The 19,370-nt window shown below is 44.9% G+C and overlaps 1 protein-coding gene across 2 annotated transcripts in view; it reads left to right on the top strand.

The window, feature by feature from the left end:
- Positions 1-13,412: 13,412 nt before the first annotated feature.
- Positions 13,413-19,370, top strand: part of LOC118986183 (cytosolic beta-glucosidase) — a 97,687-nt gene continuing 91,729 nt past the window's right edge. For both annotated transcript variants that reach the window (XM_037044985.1, XM_037044995.1), the window contains exon 1: positions 13,413-13,568. In XM_037044985.1, coding sequence (XP_036900880.1) covers positions 13,511-13,568 — 58 coding nt within the window. In that variant the 5' untranslated portion in view covers positions 13,413-13,510. The remainder of the gene's footprint in view (positions 13,569-19,370) is intronic.

The raw sequence follows: 19,370 nt of genomic DNA, 5'->3' as shown, positions 1-19,370 counted from the left end.
TGAATTCACACACCTTCTGCTTTGAAAAATATTAGTGGTTAGAATCAGGGCCTGGCGATGCTCGGTAGAATTTATCTATTCCCCGTGCGGTCTTGTTTCAAGAAAAACTCTTTCTTCCTTCTGATATATAACATAACTATTGTCAAACATTTGTAAAAATATAGAAGAGAGTGAAGATAAGTATCAGAACCTCAGCACTAAAACATGACCACATTTTACGAATAAAACAGTTAAGAAATATATTAACAAGAAGCCAAAGTGACCTGGGTGCAGGCAATGTGCCTATGGAAATAGACCTGGAGAAGTGAAGTAACCTTTGAAACAAGTCCACACTCTGTGCACCGTGCCCCACATCCGCAGGGGCTCGGCTGAACATGTGAGAAGTGTAAAAGCACTGCTGACATTCAAAAGCTAAAGCAAGGACTTTGGAGAAGGCAATTTTGTCCTCTGTGTCTGAGAGAAGAAAAGAATCACAGTGCATGCCAGGAAAATAATTTTGGAAACTCAGTTAATTGTGGAGGTAAGGCTGAGCCAGCTGGTGGTAGATACAAAGAAAATATTGTTCACTTCCCATAAATGATTTCCCATATGTAAAGTGGGGCCGATCCTAGCAGGTGACTTCAGAGATGTGGAAACATTGAACCACATACGAATAAATCTTGCAAACATTTTTTTAAATGCTAAGAATAACCTTTAAAAGAAAACCGTGGCTGTCACATCTTGAGACTGCAAGCTCTGAAAACAGAGCTTGTTTTTACCAACCACAAAGGCTGGGGACCTGTGGTTTCAGAGGATTTCTTATCCCATGAAAATATTTGCACTTGGAGGAGATGATGCGTTTTTTACCGTAAGAGTCACATTTGTGTAAATTATTGCAAGTAAAAATGTTTTCTTCCAGAGCCTGCAAAATTGACAGTTACGCTTAAGGCATGGAAAAAAACCCATAGGTAAAATAAAGAATTGCACTTCCTTTGAATGGATGTTTGTTTTTTCTTGGTGGGGATATATATAGGGAAAAAAGATCTTTGGTAAGTAACCTTCTTTTGATTGCCACACAATCCCAGTCACTAGAGTTTTTGGAAGCTTAGATCTATACACACCAGAGGAAGAGAAAAGAGCACCAGGAGAGAGAACGAGAAAGAAATTAGGAGAGGCAGAGCTCAAGAGACCAGAGGCAAAATGGAATAGATTAACGTTGTAGGGAAATAAAGGCAATTTGAGGGAATTTAACAATGTTTGCCTTTAATCATTGGCAATCCAATTTAGAAATAAAACAATTATTGATTAAGAGGTCAATTAGTTTGAGGAAAAAACCCAATCCAAACTAAATATTTGCCTTGCGCATGAACTGTTATGCCATAAAATAAAGTCCCCATTTCTAGCTGAGGTTTCCAGGCTTCTAAGTAACAGGCAGGGGTAGCACACAAGCTATAGGATGGGGAACGCCTTCCAGAAGTGGCTGGGGTGGTGCCCACTGGCACCTGTCCCAACAGAGGTACTATCCAAGGGCATTGAAAAAGGAGGGACTGGATCTCTTCCTTAACATCCCCCATGGCTTCTCTTATTTTTATAGCGTTTTACTGCCATGCCAAAAATTCTAGGCCAACCCTGTGACGAAGCTACATAAAGCTTCTCAAACTGTATTATTACACCAAAATGTAATTGGAGCAAGTGCAACAGATATTGCTTGGAATATGGAAATGAATGAGCTCAAAGATTCAGTGTTTTTTTAAAGTTTATGTATGTATGTATGTATGTATGCATGTATGATCTCCCCAGTTCCTGATGCAGAGTTTTTAAGCCCCTTATAATTTCCTGGGTGGCAGAAGCATCTTTTGTTCCAGTGAGGTGACTTTGGTGGGATCTGGGTGAGGGCTGTTCACCAGAAAGTCCAAGACATGATCAGAAGCTTGGACCGTTAGCCCCATTCCCAGCTCTCTGGAGAGGAGAGGGGAGGAGAGGGCAGGGCAGGGGAGGGGAGGAAAGAGGGATTGAAAGTGAAGTTAATAACCGGTCGTGCCTACATGATGAAGCCTCTATAAAAATCCCAAGAGCGCAGGGTTCAGAGAGCTTCCAGGTTGGAGAACACACCCAAGCTGGGACAGAGGCAGCCCCAGCTCCACGGGAACAGAAGACATGCATTGGAGCCCCTTCTGGGTCTTACTCTCTGTGCCACGTCATCCGGCTCTCCGTCTGGATCCTGTATCACGTCTTTCACAATATGGAAAAGTTGTAAAGGTGAGGAAGTGTTTCTTGGACTTCTGTTAGCTGTTCAAACACATTATGAAATAAGGAGGGTCTGGACGGAATCCCGATCCCTAGCTGGTTGGTCAGAAGCACCAGTGACAGCCTGGGACTTGAGCTTGGCCTCTGCAGTGGAGGGCGTCCTTGTGGGACGGAGACCGTAGCTCGTGGCATCTGGGACTTACTCCAGGTAGTGTGAGAACGGAATCCCACTGTGGGGCACCCCGCTGGTGTCAGAGAGCGGGCCAGTGTGGGAAAATTCCCACACACCTGGTGTCAGAAGTGTTGTGAGGGAGGGAGTCAGGGAACACTCGGTGTGTTTTTTCTAGACAACGGAGGAACTTATTTTCATCGTGTTTGCTGGACCGCACTGGGACTTGGTTGGAATGACAAGTGGCAGAAGGCCCCACGTCCAGGAAAAGGGGGTGTTCCTGATGACCCACAGCATCCTTGGGAGAGAGTTAGCAGTGAACTGCTGACACACACACACGTGGCTTCTGGCCCGTCTCCTTGGTCACACTGTGCCAACAGGAGCAGGTGCCCGGAAAAGTGGGAGAATCCACTTGGGAGAAACGACTTCTAATGAGGGTGGTGTGAACCACAGGGAAACGTTGTTCCAATACAGGTCATCACGGTGAGCTCGGACACTCTCAGACTGGAGAGGTGCCCACTCGCCTCCCTCCCACCGCCATATTAAATTGACTCAGGGAACTAGTTTCTTTTGGATGTTTGTTATATTCCCCAGAAAGGGACCCCCGCCCAAGCCAGTGTATCACTGTCTTTATAGCGCTCTGAAAGTCAAGTGACTTTGTAGGGACAACAGTGTCTTACCTGTGACTGATGACGTGTCAGCTGTGGGTCTGGCATGTGTCCCTGTTCTTCACACATATCACTGTGTGTGACCCCGACAACAATGCTGGGAACTAGGCATCATGCCCATTCGTTCAAAGGTGGGAAGACTCTCAGAGATGTTGGGCAATGTGTCCACGTTCGTGTGTAGGAAACAGCCCAGGTATGCCTCCCCTGGGACCTGACCACTGACAGCAACCACACGCCTCTGCCCCTCCCCGTCCCAGAAGAGAGGGGCCACCTGCAGTTTGAAAACAGCTGATGGTCCAGCTGCCTTCCCCACAGAAGCGACCAGTGGAACTAGACGTCACCCTCACTGCTGGAGGGCACGTGAGGTTCCAGGGGATCATCAACTGGGGCCTGGGGTTCACACGGGTGAAAATAACAGCCTGAGGCAGAGCTTCTTAAGTCTCAGACAGCTGAACACCACCTTTTAATTTTGCCAGAGCTTTCTGACACCTGCGTTACTACTTACTCTATCTGACTCATCTTTTCTAATCAAAAATGCACTCGTAAAGGAAAATTTATTTCATGCCGGTACGTGGGGAACTAGTGTTACATGTTTTAAGTAAAAGGTAATCCCCCCCCCCAAAAAAAATATATATAGTGAAAACATGGCAATCTTACTCAATATTAGCTCCTCCTTTTTTGGATTTCTGCCCTCAGCGTCCAGCCCCGTCTCCTCCCTCCAACCCCTCCCCGTCCCTCCCCTCAGAGGTCTCCTGCTGGAGTTCCCGGAGGAGTGTCCCCAGGTGCCACCCCTGCACGAATGGGCTGCACTCCAGGTTGCCGCCCACCTCTGGGTTCCATTCTTCCCCAGGGTGCACCCAGGGCTGCATCGCCTTCAGTTCCTTCGCAGAACCGTCTTCAACCTTATGCTTAATGTTTGCCCTTGGACCTGGCAAGAGGCCGACTCCGACTCAGACTGCTCGGCCACTATCAGAAGCCAGCGCTTCTAGTGCTACCCCTGTTGTAAGTCGATTTTTGGGGGGTTTATTTGTTTGTGTATAGAACGTCAGTCCGTGTAATGAAACTCCAAGCACACGAAGTAAGTGTTATCAAGAGAAGGTTCCAGGGAAAATTCTCATTTGGAACAGGCTCCTTCCCACTGACTTGAACTGTCTTGGCGTATTTTAATGGGTGAGCCCTTGACTCCATGAATCATATTAATATATTGCTCATTCTTTATGCCTGTTGATTGTTATATATAAAAATTACAGCGCAAGACATCATTAGTCATAATGCAAGTACATAAAACTCACACATGAAATGAGAATGTACTAATCTTTTATAGTCACTAAAATGGACAGAGTATATGTTAGCTCTAAATGGTATGAGCAGAAATGCGAGTTGAGGGCTTGTGCTGTGCTAACACGTCATTCTTTGGTGCAGGGATGCTCCCAACATGAAATCTGAGTACATGGCCATGCTGCCCTCTGGGACACGGGAAGGGCAGCTCCTTGGTGTGGTCCAGTGGCTGGGCAGATGATCTCTATGTCAGCCACTCCAAGGCGGAAAAGCTTCACAGACAACTTTCAGGATATGAGCATCCTTTTTCATATCCCTGCGGGCTTAAACCCTAAATCCACTTCAGGCAGTGGTTCCAATGGTTCTCTCTCCATCCATCACATGGCCCAACAGAACAAAATGTTCCTTAGTTTTTGGTGCACTCTTTCCTCCTCCCTATCCTTGTCCTTTCTCTACTCCGAATCTGTAAGATATTGGGGAAAGGGGTGTCAACAACACATTAGGAAAACTATTGGTAACTCCACTTGCTCTTCTGGTTTTCCCTGAGTCACTTGGGTTAAAACAGGGTGCCATTAAAACAAAGGTGGGGAACTTTAAGTAGGAGATTGGAAGATGATTCCAACCCTGATGGTTCATTCAGGGGCTGACGTGGTAGGATCAACTAAGCACTTTCTTTTTAGGGTCTAGCATGGTACCTGGCTCATAGTAATCACTCAATATTCATGTAGCAAATGAATTGAAGAATAAGGGGAAAATAGACCCAATGAGCCTTTCATATTTAGCTTGACAGGTTAAGGCAACCCCTACCGTCAGGAAAGTTGTAGATTGCTGGGGGAGTCAGACAACGGAACACATTTTAAAACAAAATCTCATGAGGGTTATGATACGGAGCACACAAAAAGGAAACCTAATTTGTTCTAGGGAGTGTGTCTTTAAAAAGTTACCTTAAGCTGGCCAGTGGATGATAAGGAAGATGGCCCAGAAAAACAGAGAGAAATTTCTAGGCAAAGGTGCATCATTTGTCAAGAACCAGTGTTGAGGAAGAGTGTGGAGCATGGTATGTTTGAAAACCCGAACAACAAAAAAGAAGAGCTTATGAAAGGAACACTGGTGTGCATATGAACAGAAGGAAGTGGGATGCAGGTCATGGGGGCTTTGCATAGGTCCATTGGTTTGACCTTGGGGGTTGCAATCTCTGAACAATTTCTGTTTTAGAAGGATGGATAAGGCTGCCATAAAATCTATTGGATGAAGAGGGAAAAAAAACACTGGAAGTTGGGAATCCGTGTGGAACTTTCCAGTCTAGAGTGGATTTCTATTACCTTTGCACAGAGAAGAGGCCCCAGGGATGAATGTAACTTGACCCAGGTAAGACTCCTGAAGGCGTTAGAGCCCGCAGGACCTGGAGGTGGGCTGCTGTGGCAGGAAGTAGGAGGGGGACGAGAGAAGGGTCCAGAGGGGTGTCCAGGCTAGGTGCTTAATGGTCTTTGATTGAGGACCCCCCAAAAAAAGGTCAGAGTAGCTTCTCCCAGATTGTCACGTGCTATACAGAAAGCATTGCTCGCTGTTCTAAATACAGTTCATCTACAATAATTTTATGATCACTGAAACTACTTTTTTTCAGTTTGGTTTTTATTTTATTTGGCTCCATTCCACTTTTTTATGCTTTCTTTCCAGATTGGGGGCCTCCAACGCCTTGCTTTATTCACTGTTGAGAAAATGCTTTTGAAGTTCCAAACCCAATCTCTGAAGTGAGATTAACAATCAAAGATACTCTCAAATGTGCAAACACTCCTGGGATTTAGGTGGATTAGCTACAGGCTATTCCTGAGGCAAAAGGCACACCTGTGCATTGATGCAGACATTTAGATGGAAAACTAGTTCAAGGTCTGTATCCAGGCCTTTGAATTGGAGTGTGTTCTTGATGGTCCTTACCATCAGGAGGTGGGACCAAGTCAGATCACCTCCTTGAATTTTGTTTCCTACATGTTTCACTTACTGCAGCCTAATTCCAGCTCAGTTGAACACTTCCCCATGTATGGCACAGAAATACAGGGTACTTGAGGTCCCAGTGGTGTGAGGTTGTATCGGTAGAGGATGCTCTGATTGGCTAAATGAAGTGGACAGAATCATTGGCAGCAGCACTGTGGCCAATGGCCCAAAATGCGCTATTGCTGGAACATGATACCACACTGTGGGCATTGGCTGGGAGGCCCCAGAAAAGGCTTTCTAAGGGCTCTGTCTCTGCTGACCGACCGCCTTTTATTCCTAGAGCTTTGTGTGGTGCTGAGTGGTTTTTGTGACTACTTGTATGACCTTGTGAGTACCAACCTGCCGACCCTCTGAAAGGTGAGCATTTGGGGGTTTGTTTTGAAAATTACTCCATAGTAAATCCTTAATTGTAGAGCAATACGCCCTTTTGGAATATTGACGGATGCACTGCTGTTGTTTTATGTTGCTTTCACAATAAATCTTATGAGGTAGATGGCCTTCGATAAATTAATGCAAATAATGTAATTGAATCCACTTGAGCCTGCCACTAATTAGCTCACATATATCTTCATTTCTGGGCTGGTGGTAGGGGACAACATTCAAGTCAGCTAGCAAACTATCCAGCAAAGTTCCTTGATTTGAACAGAGGTTTTGATATGTAGACACGCGTGTGAATGAATTGCGTACACTTGTGTAGACACGCATGTGAATGAGTTGCGTACACTTGTGTAGACACGCATGTGAATGAACTGCGTACACTTGTGTAGCACACATCTACTTTCAGACATGTCTATGTAGTCATTCATCTGCATCAAGCCACATGTATAAATACATAGACATAGCATACACATCTATTCTACATATATGCATATACATATATACGTGCATATACATATAAAGAGAGATACACACATATCCCAAACATATGCATATACCATATATGAATTTTTTGGTTACAAGTAACAGGAAAAGCAACCCAAATAGGCCTAAACCATAAAGGGAGTTTATTGGTTCTAAAGGTTCAGTTCCTCCCATCCTTTCTTTATATCCCAGAGCTGTTTATGAAATGGCTGCCCCAAGCTTCCCCACTCACGTGTGGTGGCAAGGGTCTACCTTTTTAGACAGCTTCTACGGAAGGGGGCAGAAGCTGCTGTCTCAGAAACCCAGCGTACATTTTCTCTTGCTGCATTGTGTGATTGGGTCTCAAGACCACTTGTAATCCAGTCTCCAAAAATGAGATGAGATATGAAGATAGCCCTGCATTAACCCATGGGGATGGTGGGCTATTGGGTGCACCATCAGCCTCTCCAGAAGCCCATACCCTGCAGCGGAGAAAGGCAGACTCCCAAAGCAAAGCAGCGTATTATTAAGAGAACTCTGAGAGTTGCCTGAGTCCTGGGAGGCCCAGATTAGTGCCTGCTGCTGCTCCCTGGCTTGCCCCCAGCACACACACACACACACACACACACACACACACATGCCTCGGTTGTCGGAATTTTCACAAGCAAATGTTTTTTATAACTGGTTTACTTTCTGGACTTCATGTTTTGACAGATTCTGTCCACTAAGAAACCAAGAGCATTGTTATTACTAATTCATTTGTGCATTTTCATGCATGAGAAGTTGGTATTAGCACAATGAGTTTGTATAATTTAGTCTAAAGCAATAAAAGGGACGTTGCAGATAGCCTGGGAGAGCTGATAGGAAGTGAATTTATAATTGCAATTAGAATTATTGAAATATTAAAAGCAGCTTGATGACTCTCAGGAGTCAAGGGCCTTATTTGGAAAGCACTTCTGTAAGTTTGCATCCGCATTTGAGATTCGACTAGATCTTGTTGGCAAAAGAAGAAAGTAGAGATGAATAATCCATTGTGAAACCAACTGCAGTGTGGGCGGGGTGAGGATCTGCCCTTTGGTGCCTACATCCCCCACCTGGCCCTCCTTCTCTTTCCCTTTTACTTTCTTTTTCCTCCAGGGACATATCACCAAAGAGGTTTTCCTGCTGGAGAAAAGTTCTTTGAATTTATGAAACTTTTCCCATGGTCTTTTTACCAAACTTAGTCATTATTCAGACAGCATCTTCTTCATCAGTGCCCTAATTTCAGTCGGTTAGCAAAGTAGACATTCAGACCACGGTCCAAGGTGTGCTGCTTGTGGGGTTGGTAGCGGGCGGTGCTCCAACTTGGTGATGCAGAAAACAGGCTCCTTCCATCAGGGAGTTCCCCGGGCCTCTGTTTGCCAGAGGCGTCTCTGCATCCAGCCGGTGGGTGAGAGGGGACTGAGGACAGAAGGATGAAACACAAGTGACAGTGTGGGCAGATTCCAGCGACCCTGCCTGCAAGTGGTGTGTGTTCTATTTCCCTGCCCACATTCATGGGACTCTGTCACACGGCCACATCTAACCACAGGGGCTGCTGAGTGTCGTCCAATTGTCAGCCCAGATGGAAAAGGAATTAGGACTTGGCTCTTGGCTGTCTCCGCTGTAGACAGAGAAATGCTTATTTAGAACTGTACTTTACTCCTGACGCAGGTACATAGGAACATTTTGAATGCCAGGATTTTTGATTCTTGGCATTTCAAATTGGGAGGGTGAAAGTCAGGTCTAATGGAGCTGAATCCTTATTGAATAACAGCTTGTTTTGCAGTTAACAAAGAAAGGTTTCTGCAAGACGTGTGTATTCATATCTATGTTACCCCAGAGGACACTGAATTTATAGTCTCTTAGCACTCCTAGGCCTTCTAGAGAGAGTGCACCCATTGTCAAATCTCCTGTGTGTCCATCCAGCTTGGACTGTGGGTGGTCACGGCTATCATGAGTGGCAGTGTTTGCCGTGCCGTTCCCAGGTAGTACCCTGGAAAGGTGGCAGGATCTCAGAGAGGTTACTGTGTGCTCTGGGGGAGGGAGTTAAACCTAAGGCCTTAGCTTTGTACCCTGAGAGGACCCTGTGTTTCAAAGCAGAGAGTCAGTGGGCTTGAAGGGACCACGGCAGGCGTGGGGATTGCAGAGCAGATGTCTTAGCACTAATCAGTCTGGGTGGATGCTGTGGGGTGAGGGAATGCGGGCACCAGACATCTTTCCTCACCTGTAGTCTTCGTGAGATACCCGTTTTCTTGTATGGCCCTAAAAGGGGTTGGAGGAGACTGAAATAATGACATATTAAATTACCAGCCAGCCTTGCTGGGTAGGACCATGATACCAGAAATCTTTTTGTAGAAAGAAAAAAAGGAAAGTAAATAATTTCTTCTTATTCAAGATAGTGGTTGCAAATTCATGGCTTACAGCCATGAGGGCTTTTGTGCAGAGAACGGCCGTGGAGCGGGATCTCTGAAGGACAGCCATGGGGGGGGGGGGGGCAGGGAGGGGGCGGTCTGGCGACGGTCCGCTGCGGCTCTCCAGACCTGTCTGAGCGTCCACCGGGTCGAAGCTCTTTCGGTCGTGACCCGGAGACTCATTTGCCCTCTTTTACGCTCCTCTCTCGTTCTGTGAGGAGGCAGAGGAGCTTCCAGGAGGAAACACACAGAGTAAGAAGCAGATGGGAACCTCCACCTGTCTACTAAGTCAGGCGTGAAAAAGATTTGCAAAAATGTAAATCTCTCTTCCCACTAAATTTTTTTTTGTTCCAGACTATATGATTATTTTTCATAAAAGATGTTATTTATGTTCACATGCTTTTAATGCTATTTAAAACGAAGTCATCAGTAAATATGATTCTTAAATCTCAGTTTTAGTTTTGAATAGAGTAAATATTGATGAACATAAGCCACATTTCATCCTGGCTGGTGTGGCTTAGTTGGTTGAGCCTCATCCCACAAAGTGAAAGGTCACCGGTTCGATTCCTGATCAGGGCACATGCCTGGGTTGCAGGCCTGGTCTCTGGTTGAGGTGCACTCATGAGGCAACTGACTGTTATTTGTCTCTTACATCAGTGTTTCTTTCCCTTTCTTTCTCCCTACCTTCCCCTCTCTCTAAGTAAATAAGTAAAATCTTCTAAAAAATATAACTCACATTTAAAAGATCTCGTCAAAGACCTCAGTTATTTTTAAGAGTATAAAGATGTCCTTACACCAAAACTCTTGACAATGCTATGCTACGGAATTCCATGAGAGCTGAGAAAAATTAAATTCTGCCATTTGTGGTCAAGTGACTTCAGAGAATGTAGAATGCTGAGAGGGTAGGGTGTTCTTACTGGAGAAATTCAGTAGAAGAACCATAGCCATTAGCTAGGGGTTGCTAGGGCAGCTGGCCCCTGGTGGGATAACTGAATCTCAGTAATACTCTGTACAGCAACTTGTAAACCTAAAAAAGTTGCAATGCTGCCATCTAGTGGTCCTTATGAAAATAATTTAATATGTATTTTTCATTGAAGTTAACGATGATTGCTTCAGAACTGAACGACTGTGAGGACTCAGCTTAGTAGTATGCCCTGTGTCTTTTATGTTTATATCCCTAAATATGTACCTTTAAATGTCTTCCTTTATTTCCTTTCATATTAACATCTTTCCTCTTGGGGTTAGGATAACCAGAGAGGGTGAGATTTCAACCTAGTTACACCTCATTGCGACCTTGTGTTCCTGTCAAGATGGTGTAGGATAATGCAGTGCTGACTTGAGGGAACTGAAAAGCAACTTTTCTCACTTTGATTTTGCCTAGCTCCTCTCTTATGGGCATTTAAAAAGGTGAACTTTTAATTGTAGATCTGCGCTGGAGATACAGAAAAGTTACAAAGACAGTACAGTGTGGACAACAGTGTGGCCCCCAGTTTTCTCGGTGACCAACATTCCACGTCACTCTGGGTCACACACCGAGTGCCTGCCTGGGTGAATCCCACATCGAGGCACCAGACTGAAACCGAAGACAGAGAAGCCTGGGGAACACGGCAGGGCCACATAGAAAAGATCGGGACTGGGACGGGCATCTGTCTTTGCAAGAGCCATGTCGGAAGCTAGAAAGCCATGCATCCAGGCTTTCAAATTTCTGAGCAAAAATGCTGTCCATCATCAAACACCATAATACACATATACAGATCAAGTATGATGTTAGAATAAAGATGATTCTAGAGGTACAGACAGGGTTTCGAAAAGTGTACTTTTCATGCCCCTTTTATCAGAAAGTTATTTGAGGACTTGCTTCTCTAAAAAGGAAGGAGAAACAAAGAGGGGAAGCTCGGGAGATAGGGAAGGAGGCAGCAGACTGTACAGCTGGCTTGGGGGCTGCCTAAAAGTAAACAGTGCAGAATGGAGCAGGGAAATGGAGGGGTTTAAACAACCCAGAGATTTATAGTCTGGTCATGTTGTTTGGGGATGAATTCGTTACAGGTGTAGAAAAAATAAATATAAAAACCAGATAGTGGATTAACCGCAGAGAAAATACAAAGTTACATGTAAGCAAGATTTTACGCAAGGCTCAATTTTGAACCATATATAGTCGTAGGAATGTAATTAAATATTTACTTAAACAGAAAAGGCAATCTTATTCTGTTCAGTAGACGGAAAAGAGACAGAGAAAGAGTGAGGGAGACAGAGAGAAATTGAAGTAGGATTTTCATATCTAGAAGTCAGTAATCATCATCGGAAATCTGAAAACAATTTTTTTTTAAAATTTTACTTACCTTTAGGGGGGAAGGAGAGAGGGAGAGAAACATCAATGTATGGTTGCCTTTCGTGCATCCCCTGCTGGGAGTTGGCCTGCAGGGAACCAGCCTGCAACCCAGGCACGTGCCCTGACTGGGAATCAAACCGCGATCATGTGGTTCGCAGGCCCGCGCTCAATCCACTGAGCTACACCAGCCAGGGCTGAAAACAATTTTTAAAATATTTTATTTATTTATCTATAGAGAGGAAGGGAAGGAGAGAAGGAGAGAAATATCAATGTATGGTTGCCTCTCATGAGTCCCCTGCTGGGAACTGGCCTGCAACCCAGGCATGTGCCCTGACTGGGAATCGAACCGCGATCGTGTGGTTCGCAGGCCCACGCTCAATCCACTGAGCTACACCAGCCAGGGCATGAAAACAAATTAAGAAGCATGAGCACCAGCCTATTATTTAAACCATATGGAAGTAAACAGTGTTCTCTCCTTATTTGCAGTTTCACTTTGCTTATCTATAACTTTATCCACAAGTTTAACTTGTTTCAGTTAGCTGCCATCAACCGTGGCCTGAAAATACCAGGTGAAAAAATCCCAGAGGTAAACAGTTCCTAAGTTTTAGATTACACCCCTAAGTAGCAAGAAATCTTGCGACGTCAGGCTGTCTTGCCCAAGAGCAGACTCATCCCCTTGTCCAGCGTCTCACAGTGTAGTTGCTCTCAGACACAGTGCTTGCGTTCAAGCAACCCTTATTTTATTTAAAAATATCCAAGGCAAGGGTAGCTCACTGCTGTTCCACAACGCCTCTGACATTCACTTGCTCTCATCACATAGACTTCGTAGGGTCTCGCGTCATCACAAGTGGACAGGGAAGTCCAGTACAGCAAGGGATATCGAGAGAGACCACATTCACGTACTGTTATTACAGTGTATTGTTAAAACTGTTCTATATCATAATTCATTATTCTTAGTATGTCACTGTGCCTAATTTGTAAATTAAACTTTATCATAGGTATATGTGTGTATAGTATATATAGTTTTCAGGCATCCGTAAGGGCATCTTGGAATGCATCTCCCTCAAATAAGCTGGGGGTGGGGGGTCTGCTTCTGGGGTACCAGAAGAAACAGTTGAAAATCGTTACTATTAAGGAGTGCAGGTCAGGAATCAGGAGGAATTGTCTAAGGGAAAAGTCTAGTAGGATGGCGTGGCTCTGAAAAACCAAGCCCATGTGTTTCATTCAAAGGCAAAAGATCTGATGAGTGGGTGACCTGTCAAAGCAGGAACACGTTGGCTCCCAGCCCGTCTGGCTCTGTTAGGAGCAGGGAGTGATGGCCTGGAGGAAAAGGGCAATGGCTGGCTTGCTACTCTGGTCCAAAGTTTCTTCTCCTTGGTGAGGCGGCGGCCAATCAAGTGGGAGCCTTTAATCTGGCCCTGTCTCATTGGCACACACGGTTGCCTTCTGTGACCCCTGTCAGGGGTGAGGGTTTATAACCATTGTTGGCGCAGTGGCTGGGCTGCTTTCTGGGACTGAAGAGCACAGGGCTCCTATTGGCTGTGTGTTCCAGGTCGCCAGCTGTCCTCTGGCAATCATGTCTTTCCCTGCGGGCTTTGGCTGGGGCGCGGCCACCGCAGCTTACCAGGTGGAAGGTAGGAGAAGCTCCTTCCCCTTTGCAGGGCTGGGATGAGTTATTTTAGAGGGTTCTGCCTCTCTGGGGCATAGGGTGGGGCAAGGAGGCAGAAAGAGAAGGAGGAGGAGGATGACACAGCCTCCGACCGTGTCGAAGAAACTGAGTCCCTTTTCACACAGCGGGGCTCATGTTCTGTGATCCTTTGCTGAACCCCAGGGCAGCGGTGATGAGGGCTGAACACCAAGCTGCTACAGTGGTTTCGGTCAGTCCAGGGGTCCCCTCAGACATCCATTCACATCTGTTCACCGGCTGCTTTGGACATTGGTCCCTGGTTCCTTCCTCACATTTGCCCCAGTGCCCCTAAAAATAACAATTTTTCCTATTGGCTGGAAAAATATTGGGCAATTAAAGAGGCTGGCCCTCTCGGAATGAAAATGAGAGAGACACCCAGGAGAGAGGTCAGGCAGATCAGAAAGGGGGTCACAGAGAGAAGCAGAGAGAGAGAGCTGGAGGGGAATGAATAGAATCAGGTTCCAGGAGCAGCACAGCCAGGCGACAGTGACAATGGGCATCAGAGCCAGACCCCCTGGACTTGGGGTCTAGCCCAACGTTATTATTTTTATTCTCACCCAAGTGTGTGTTCATTGATTTGAGAGGGAGACAGAGAGACAGAAATGTGAGAGAGAGACATCGATCAGTTGCCTCGAACTAGCTGTAGTGCTGCTTACTCTCTATCAGCAGCTTTTCGGGAGGGGACAGGAGCCCAAGTGCCATCCTCCTTAATCACGGAAGCCACAGTGACTTCTGTGGGTTTGCTTGTTTCCCCCTCTTACCTATGCTTGTGAGCTGGGTCTGAGTCCCAGTTCAAGCACTTAACTAGCCGAGTGACCTTGGGCAAATAACTTGTTTGTCTGTTTCCTTATCTGTAAAATGAGGGAAATGATCGTGTCTTCTCATTCTGGAGATTAAGACAGTTAGCCTGTGTAACTGGAGCACGAGAATGCCTGCACACAGCACCCAGTAAACAACAACAGCAACATCACCATTATTATTAACTCTAGGACTACTACAACTATGACTGATAACAGTACTGTTGTTCTTTTTCCTGGCTAGAGTTTCTCCTACTCCACACTGACAGGTGAGTTATTTGTCTGCTCTACTTAGTGAAAATGCTCATTTCTGCTCTGGACTGAAAAATTTGAACATCTCCTTCGTTGCGCCTTCTCCCAGCAGCTGCTGGGAGAGTTGCTGTTTAAATTCCCTTCCACCTTTGCGCAGACCACACATGCGGGACATCAACATTTGGCTTTGTTAAATCGATGCAGCCGGGGAATCGTTGAGAATCTTTGAACTTTGGGGCTACCTTGGCCTCTGAGAGTCTGCAGGGCCTTTGGAGGTCCCAGACAGTCCGCAGAACTGAGGACTGAACATGAATTATACAGGTTGAAAAGCAGAAATCTAACATTTTGGTGATGTGTGATAATGATGTCTTATAAAACATCGCCATGCATCTCTTTCCACTGATTTTCAAAACCCGTTGTCTGTGTAGGTATCTTTGTTTGCAAAGATACCCTCTCAGGAGCCCCGAGTGATTAGTTATCATGCTCCACTACTTCCCCACTCACCTGTACACCCACACCACACCCCTGGAGCTATCTGGGCTCCATCATGTGGAAGAAGGGGCACCGCCAGGGGCCTCACAGGTGGGGCTGGCTGAAAAAGGCAGGACAGAGTCTTCTGATCATTGGGTCCCCTGACACACTGACCACTTGGTTGCATAGTTCTCCAGACCTATGGTTCTTTTTCCTGTCCTTGCTCATATCTTTTCTGCCACCACACAGGTGACTTCCCTGTTTCTAGTTTTAAAGATGAGTTTCACGTAATGCTTATTACATAAGAGTTCTGTGTGGGACCTTGAGCCTTTTGGAGGAAAGCACAATACAATCTAATAAGTATTAAACACATGGTAGAAGAGGAGCAAAATTACACGTTTTAGGTGGCTTGTGAAAAACATTGTAAAACCTGTAAAAATGTATTTATTAGATTAGGAGACAGGGAGAAAGTGCAGATAATCATCATTTTATAGAAGTGAGTCTCATGTAATATATCAAAGTACAGAGAAATTCCCGTGATTTTTAATCTTTTGCAAAGATGACCCCACTTCTGCTTCTGGCTGGAGGCTGTGGGGGACACAAAACAGCAGGCAGCTCAGTGGCCTTTTATTTACTTTCTCCTTGGTAAGTCGGGGAGGAGCTATGAAAATGACATTCAGGACCCAATGCTACCGCCCTTAGGAGCTTATAACTCCCAATGGTGTCAGTAAGGGCTCTGAAGGGTGAACATGCTCTGCAGATCCCTGCAAATCCTCAACAAAATCTCAACTACCGTGTCAGCACTTTCTGGTGGCATCTGGGCTTGTGCTTCCTCAGGAAGCAAAGCCCCCAGTTTTATGAATGCCATTGTCAACCTCGAAGCCACAATGGATACCAATCTAATGTTTGGACTTTGATTTAACTTTGACTTTGGCTTTATGTTGGCAGAAATTGGGGCTGACCTCAAACTTTGGCTATCTATCTGTTTTGGTGTGTCGAAGATGAAATTATATAGTTAAGACATTTATGCTGAAGTTTGCACTAAAAAATGGGAGAAGAAATAGGGCAGCTGAAATAGTGGGCTTTAAGTCCAGTTTGTGGTGATTCTATTGAGGCCATTTCTTCTCTGGTGCCTGTTCAAAACTCAGCTGGCGGCCAGAGACCTGAGCTGGAGGCCAAGTGTATCTGCCTGCAGTTGCTGGCAGCATGGGCCTCCTATTTCTTTCTACTGCTTCCTGTTTGCTTCTCCCACTCAACCAGTTTGGGCTGTGCATCTTGGTTCCTCTATTCTGCTAAGCCCCTTGGATTTAACATCCAGGTTTGGGACTCAATCTTTTGGCCACCCTTGGTAGACTTCTATAACAGGCCTCACCTAGTCTTTGTGTCAACTTCAGAGGAAAGAAGGAGAGAAAACACTACAAGCATGTTGGGTAGGGAAAATGAAAGAAGCGAGATCAACATTTTTCCGTAAACTTTCTCATAGCCTTAAAGTTGCTCTGACAGAGACCACCCTCGTTTCTTCCCCCCCAGCTTCAAATTGGAGACCCACAAAAACCTCTCAAATACTGGCCCCTTTCTGATGGAAATTACATGGCCTTGTTGACAGAATGGGCTAAGGCAGAGATGATAGTCAATATTCGTGAACTGATACAATTGCCAATCAGATGCCAACTGTACACAGTAGGTGTAGAGTAGATGCCAACTGTAAACCCGCATTGTTTAGCGGGAATGGGTGCCCTCTGTGAGCAGCCCGTGTGGGACAGGCTAGTGGACCCACTGGCAGAACACCCCTGAATCCCTACTGGTCACCTTCGGTGTGAGAGTTCACGTTGTAATTCTTTGTTTTAGTTTATCAGACAATTCAGTCCTATTTTCTTTCAGTTACCTAGAAATGATTTAGTAAGTGTGTTCTACTGAAACTTTATTTTTTTGTCTTCAGCTGTGTTGTGGATTCTTTAAGAAAATCACTGCCATTTCAAGGGAGTTGAGAGAGGGAGAAGAATGAAACGTGTGTACTGTTCCCCATCCCCAGCTAGAAATTGTTATTACCATGTGAAATATATAGACGTGCCTCATAAACTATGAAGTATCAGCAAACACTAACAAAGGAATCCTCCCCCGCTGCTTACCATGATCATCCTCTTCATCATTTCTATCACGCCCATCCTCTGGATATGGGATCTGAATTTTCTAGTCCTATGCTTTTATTTTTTTAATTTTTAAAAAGATTTTATTTATTTATCTTTAGAGTGAAGGGAAGGAGAGAGGGAGAGAAATATTAATGTATGGTTGCCTCTCATGCATCCTGTGCATCCCCCGCTGAGAACTGGCCTGCAACCCAGGCATGTGCCCTGACTGGGAATCAAACCACAATCCCTTAGTTCTTAGGCTCTCACTCAATCCACTGAGCTACACCGGCCAGGTCAAGTCCTATGCTTTTAGAAGGGGACAGATAACATGGAATTTCAGACACTATAACAGGAGAAAGTGAGATGTTCAGACACTGAGAGGAAAGCCACAGTGAAGGAAGGCTGCAGCGACCAAGAGAGATGGCCCATCCAGGCAACTACTTCTGAGGGCAGCTGCTCTAAGCCATCTGCACTTTTCGTCCATTCCTTACCTCCTTTAATTCTCCACACGCAGGTTCTCTGCGTACCAAATGTTCCGGTATCTCAGCTGGCTTCAAGGGCAGTGCCGAAAGGTATCTGCGGCCATCACTATCATCTTATGTGGGATATTTATCCGTGAGGGTCTCCCTGCTGTGTGTCCATTTGTATTGGCAAAGTTCTAAATACAAAGTGGATAATATCAATCACATAGTGGGAAATGAACAAAATGTTTGTATTTTGGAGGCAATTCATGATAACTGTAGGATATTAAAAACATATAAACAAAGAAGAAATAAAATTTAAAAATTAGCCAGGGAGTTATTTTCAAATTTTGAGTATGTACTTCTTGTCTTTTTCTATACATTCACAGACTCTCAGGTACACACATACCATTTTATTTTTTATTGCCCTAATAGGAACATCCCATAAGTGGTATTTGTTTCTTTAAGATACTTATAAGCATCTCAATAAACTCTAACATGTCTGCCTCCTTTTTATTCTTCTGGAGCTGATTCTCCCTTACCTGTCTCTCTATAGTTACATGTGGATATGACATGAAAAGCTAAATGTGAGTCAATATATTTAACTGTGAAAAACAATAAAAAATCTTCCGCCTTTCAGTAATTTGTTTGGAGTGTTGGTTCTATATATTGTCGTACGGATTTGTACATAACTGGTTTAGTTACCACTAATTTCACCAGCTAAGATCGGACATTTGTGTATTTGGATACATGGCAGCCTCATACTGGGGAAACAAACGGCATCACTTGTGCTGGTCCTTCCCGGGCCTGTCCATCTGGCAGGGTTGCTTTCCAGGTAAGTTCACGGATGCCCATGGTTGAGTGGTTCTTTAAAAATTACCAGGCCATCACACAATGCCTAAGCCAGAAACATGGACTCTTGCTAGATGTTTCCTCTTATTCTCTCCTTTAGTTAACCAATGCTTTTGTTCTATGTTCTCTAAAGCTCTTGATTATACCCCTCTTCATCATTACTATTATTTTCCTTTTAGTTCTGAAACTCACCATTCCGTGTGTTCCTAAAGTCGGCTTCCCTCCCCTCCACTCTGCTCCCGTCTCTCTGGTACACTGCTTCTAGCACGGACTTGTAAAATTCTGCCCACATCCATTTTCTGAGATAGAGAATGAACCTTGAAATGAAACAGACTAGGATAGAACCCTTACTCCTCGACTTGCCATTTGGGCGATCTAGAAATATCTAAGCTTTGAGGGCCTCAGTTTCCAACTTTATAAAATGAGAACCCCTGTCTATCTCAGGGTTGTTGTAAATATTAAATGTGTTTGTGAACATCTAATGCCTGGAGCAGTGCTGGACAAACTGTATGTGTTCAACACATTTTAATGATCATTAAAAAATTATTTTCTTCTTGCACGGCATAAAAAAAAAACCCTCTGTCTTTTTCTTCTGACTACATCCCAATTTTAAGTCTTGCTTCTTCTCCATCTGTTCTTTGACCAAAACGAAGTACATGTGGTTCTTTAAATGTCCTGTGACCTTCAGGTACTGTCACACACATTGTCCCCTCTGCCTGACTGCACATGCAGCTGTTGGCCCGAGCAGGGACCAACAGAGGACAGAAATCCAGGCCCCCTGACTCCC

The sequence above is a fragment of the Sturnira hondurensis genome, unplaced genomic scaffold (genome assembly GCF_014824575.4).
Source record: "Sturnira hondurensis isolate 20B ecotype Veracruz unplaced genomic scaffold, ASM1482457v3 Scaffold0000780, whole genome shotgun sequence".
Lineage (NCBI taxonomy): Eukaryota > Metazoa > Chordata > Mammalia > Chiroptera > Phyllostomidae > Sturnira > Sturnira hondurensis.
The sequence above is the reverse complement of the archived record's forward strand: the minus strand, read 5'-3'. Positions and strand labels throughout refer to the sequence as shown.